This window comes from Sinocyclocheilus grahami, unplaced genomic scaffold (genome assembly GCF_001515645.1).
Source record: "Sinocyclocheilus grahami isolate Dianchi unplaced genomic scaffold, SAMN03320097.WGS_v1.1 scaffold5045.1, whole genome shotgun sequence".
NCBI lineage: Eukaryota > Metazoa > Chordata > Actinopteri > Cypriniformes > Cyprinidae > Sinocyclocheilus > Sinocyclocheilus grahami.
The window spans coordinates 6,724-11,733 of NW_015509840.1; the positions used below are offsets into that span (position 1 = coordinate 6,724).

At 42.3% G+C, this 5,010-nt stretch overlaps 1 protein-coding gene across 1 annotated transcript; it reads left to right on the forward strand.

The window, feature by feature from the left end:
- The first annotated feature begins 295 nt into the window (after window positions 1-295).
- On the forward strand, window positions 296-4,810 carry LOC107577075 (zinc finger protein 36, C3H1 type-like 1). Its single transcript, XM_016263189.1, has 2 exons — window positions 296-469; window positions 1,916-4,810. The coding sequence occupies exons 1-2, from the start codon at window positions 413-415 to the stop codon at window positions 2,978-2,980; spliced, it is 1,122 nt and encodes a 373-aa protein (XP_016118675.1). The 5' UTR covers window positions 296-412; the 3' UTR covers window positions 2,981-4,810.
- The last annotated feature ends 200 nt before the right edge of the window (window positions 4,811-5,010 follow it).

Below are 5,010 nucleotides of genomic sequence, written 5' to 3' on the forward strand. Positions count from 1 at the left end.
AGCAAATATTTTCATATTAGGCTACGTCAAGTTAAAAAAAAAAAAGTTCCAGAGCGTTTTTGTTACAGAGTTACAAAACTCGACGCAATATGAAGTTTCAGTCACCGAAATAAACTAGACACAAGCACGCTGATTTACTTATGAGCATGCACAAGAGCTGTAGTAAACTTTTAAACTGCGTTGCACTTCTGAGCAAGAGAGAAGTAAAAACTTACAAACTTGAAAAAAAGAGCAAGAGGAACGCCCATATGAAGCGTCGTCTCTTGGCCCCGCCTGCATTTGGGTTAAAAGGAAATGCAGACCGAGGGGGTTTCTTATAGGGCAGCACAAGTTTACAGAACCAGAACCTAGCTTGTTACAATTTAAAGTATCCGATTCTTCTCGCTGTGTCTGATTTATCCTCGATTGGAAGATGACCACAGCCGTGTTGTCGCCTTTCTTCGACTTTAGCGAAGTGATCAACAACAAGGTAGGGAAAAAGTTTCAGCTTGATGTGTTTGTGTTGTGGAATGTGGACGATTAGACTTTCCTTCTAGTTTTGAATGGGCGATTTTAGTCGTATTAAGTCACACCGTACAACAACAACTAAATGACCATTCTGAAGTCTCCTTTAAAGTTCTAATGTAGCATTGAACGAGACTACGCTTGCAGACAGTAGAGTTCCCTGCTTAGCTTGTTCTGGAGAATCCATAACTGTGATTTGACTACATATGTGGGTAGTTGATGCATAATGTGTCCATGGACGTTTTTAATCAAGATTTTAAGTTATATGAATGTTTAAGTGAAAGTGTATATCTTGGATGTTCAGACTGCTTGCAATTAATTTGAATTTAATCACTTTTTTGCCTCCAGTAGTTCATTCATAATAACCATGTAGTGTGATTTAAATGCATGCCTAACAGTTGTCAAAATGCTGTTTGAAAATCTTTTGGCATAGTATAACACATCAACTTCCCACCAGTGTTTCATGTCAACTACCCATGTATGTTTCACGTTGCTTCCTTTTGAACTGTTTATCAACTGAAGATTGGAGCAACCAGTTTCACCACCTGCTAAATAAAAATATACTCAAACCTGACAAAGCAGTTTTCTTTAATTGACCTGTTTGGGTGTAAATGTGAATGGTGTATAAATCTGTGGAAAGTCAGGGCTGTCTCGTGATTTCATTGAATTAAACTTTGACTGAGAGGAGTGAGAAAATCAGTGAGTCAAGCTGGTTCTTAGATATGAACAGTGCTTAACCCATACTTTCAGTCGGACATCATTTGTCAGTGGAGTTAATGTGTTTTTCTGTGCTGTGCAGATGTAACATTTAGATTTGTGTATATATTTCCATCCAGCTGATTGTCACATGAGTCAACTCTTTAAATAACTTTAATATATATATATGTTTTTAATCATGTGACATGGTGGCTAGATAAGTGACTGTGGAAATATTACATGTAAATATTACAAATCAATGTTACTTTCTAGGATGTAGCCAAATATTCAAGATTTGGCAACCAAAAGTTTAAGAATCATTTACGTCTGTGAGGGTTACGACCCTGTTTTTAGTTATAATTAGTACATTGATATATTTAGCAACATTTAGTTTGATAATGTTGATTCTGAACGTATTAATGATGTCAGACGTGGTCATCAATGTCCACAGGTTTCCAGACAGACCTAGTCTCACGTCTGATACTGTACGAGTTAGGTTATTACTCGTATCAGACACGCGCAGCAGTCTTTGCTTTTGTAAAGCAGTCAAGCATTCTCTTAGTGGGCATCGAGCCAAACTAGCAGTTGTTTAGGCCTGTATTTACTCGTGGGTTTAACATGAAGCTAGTGCAAAACAGACTTGCCAACCACTTTGTGGCTTTCAAAAACTGAATTCAGTGTCATAATTTGTATTTTTTCGTCTTTTCTTTTGTAGAACAAAATGCTGAACTACAATAATAACATCCTCAGTACTCCACACCCTGTCTCGGTCCCTTGCATGGGGCCAAGTCTGCCCATCTCCAACCCCACTGGTTGCCTGCTGGACAGGAAGGCTGTGGGGACACCCTCAACTGGTGGGGTTTACCAGCGCCGGCACTCTGTCACTTCGGCTAGCACCAAACTCAACCAAAACCAGTTCTTGAACATTGCCAAGGCAGATCCATCCCTGCTCGGCTCAGGGATGGGAACCACCGGCAGCAGCAACAAAGAGAACCGACTTCGAGACCGCTCTTTCTCGGAGACGGGGGATCGCCTGCTACAGAAGTGTTCGGGCCCTGGAGGCCCCAACAGCCAGGTCAACTCGAGCCGCTACAAGACAGAGTTATGCAGGCCATTTGAGGAGAATGGTGCCTGCAAGTACGGTGACAAGTGCCAGTTTGCCCATGGCATTCATGAGTTGCGCAGCCTAAGCCGCCATCCTAAGTACAAGACAGAGCTCTGCCGCACATTCCACACCATCGGCTTCTGCCCATATGGCCCACGCTGCCACTTCATCCACAATGCGGAAGAGCGCCGTGGACCTCCTCCAACCCCTTCCCCCCTTTCAGCCTCCAATAAGATGGAGAGGCCGCGACTGCAACACAGTTACAGCTTTGCGGGGTTCCCCAGCTCTGGAGGATTGAGGCACAGCCCCACCTCCGTCACCCCTCCACCTATATTTTCCCCAGACGAACTGCCTGAGTGGCCTAGCAGCAACCCCTTTACGTATTCCAGCCAGGAGCTGGCCAACCTCTTCAGCCCCAGCCTGGGCAACGCACCTTTATCCTGCTCCGACCCTTCCACCCAGGCGCCGCCTTCCCCGACAACCCCTTACTACTTCAGGGCCATGTCAGAGTCTCCCCAACTCTACGAGTCTCCATCCAGTCAGCCAGACTCGCTTTCTGACCAAGAGGGCTACCAGAGCAGCTCGAGTGGAAGTCTGAGTGGCTCCGAATCTCCCGTCCTTGACACCACCCGCCGACTGCCCATCTTCAGCAGACTTTCCATCTCTGACGACTAAAGCACACTGAGCCAGACCCCATCCCCCTTTCCACTGCATGCAGCAGTCTTGGGCAGAGAGGATGAGATGCTAGCACTCCCTCTACCTCTCGCCATTTCTTCGGCACCCTAGAAGCTGTAGACTTCCCTCCTTGTATCATGTCCGCTCTGAAACCGATCCAGTGAATTAAGGGATCTTTCTCGTTTTGAATACTCTTTTTAACCAGAACAAGCTAAAACTCTCCCGGCCTCAAGACCCTTCTGTTTTCCGAGCCTCGACTTGCAGATCCCCTGCTATGTTCTTGGTGTGACTGTGCCAAACACGCAGAGTAGGAAGTGGATTAGTGAAATGCTAATCGTGAGAGGTATGAGACCATTGTGCCAGGTGCCACAGCTGCAGTCAAGTGTAGCGGAGCCGATGGCACGGTTATGGGAGAGATCTGTGCCCTTCCCCCTCCCCCTCACAAATTACCACTCTTCTCAAGGACACTGTTTCATAACTAACTAAAGCTCACAAGTGTCATGCTTAGACCTTTCACAACTGTCTTTGTAGACCGGCTTAAAGCAAAAAAGGAAAAGAATATGGAAAAAAAAAGACAAGTGCCTGGGGTTAAGTGTTGGGGTGAATGGACCACTGTTTCTTTAACTTTAATATATATATTTTTTTTCGTTCTTGTGGCCTGATTATGTAGCTCTTGTTTTGAGTGTGTGCTCTCCCTCCCTTGAAATTGCAGATTACACCAGTCTGCAGGAAGGACTTCTCTCATAAGGGTTGAATGAGAATGGAGCTCTGGAATATTTCAGGCACATTCAAATGTTCAATCCGGTGCTACGTGCTCCATGTCTCGTCTACAGCCAGCACAAACCCCTGAGATGGGATGTCTCCACTCGAAAATTAACAATTCCTTAATTTTTGTTGTTGATGTTGTTAGTGCCCCTTTTGCCCATCAGTTGCTGGTTACTTCAAGTTTGTTGGGAAGGGAACCTTGTTATTAAACCTTGACGACAAACTCTTTCTTCTGTCCCACCTCAAAACGGGCCAATCAGCAAACAGCGGGAGAATTCCATCATTCCCAAGGTGCAGTTCAACCTCTTCCTGCAGCTTCACTTTAGTTCTTCATGCAAGCACGCTTTTTTTTTCCCCCCCGTAGATTCTGCTCAGAGGAGCACTTTGTAATTTCGTCATCTTTCCACCTATTGGTTTTGATTTTTATTATGGTCATTGTTTATTATTATTATTATTATGGTTATGTTATTGTTTAAAAACCTTTCAGAACAGAAGGGTTTGCTTGTCACTGCTTATTTAACTTATCAAAAACATATTTATTGGTGATCATATGCATTTTTTGTTAATTTTGTTTGTATTTATCTTGATAATGAAACGATAGAATATATTTTCTTTTATGTTAAATTATGATCTTCTGTATTAATCTTAAGATTGTGAAGACTTGTCAGCTTTCTTTTTCACAGTTTAATATATTGTACTACAATGACTTTTTGTTGGCAACTACACTTAAATGAAACTTAATTTAAAGCAAAAACAAAAAAATCCTCTGCATTTTGATTTATTTATTGTCATTCCCTTTTCCCAAATATTTGACTGCAAAATCAGTACTTCCATACAATCATTACTAGATAATAAACTCACAGGAGTGTCAGCCTTTTTTGTTTTTTTGAGGTGTGCTTAGGCCCCACTTGTAGCAATTTATATGGCAGTTAAAAACCTTGTCAAACAGTGAATTTTTGTTGTGAAAAACAGACTTGGATTACCAATCCAGTTTACTGAATGCCTGAGCCTGGTGATAGATTTGATCTATGGAACAAATTATCAACTTTTTTTTTTTTCTTTTTTCTTTAAGATAAAAAGTTGATCCAAGATGCAGAAGTTTAGTGGCCTTAAAACACATGCACCACATTTTAAATACACCATGAAGTGCTTTTTTTGTTTCCAATGTTCGTTACAAAGGTTTAGTGATGTTGCAAGTAATAAACCTCCAGTGTTAAAGCAGTTTATGGTGGTGGACATGATGAAAGGCAGGTGGTAATTGTGAC

Excerpts from the sequence above, each read along its gene's own strand:
- LOC107577075 (XM_016263189.1), top strand. The coding sequence starts at position 413 with ATGACCACAGCCGTGTTGTCGCCTTTCTTCGACTTTAGCGAAGTGATC. Across the intron at positions 470-1,915 it reads GCGAAGTGATCAACAACAAG|AACAAAATGCTGAACTACAA; the intron begins GTAGGGAAAAAG and ends TTTCTTTTGTAG.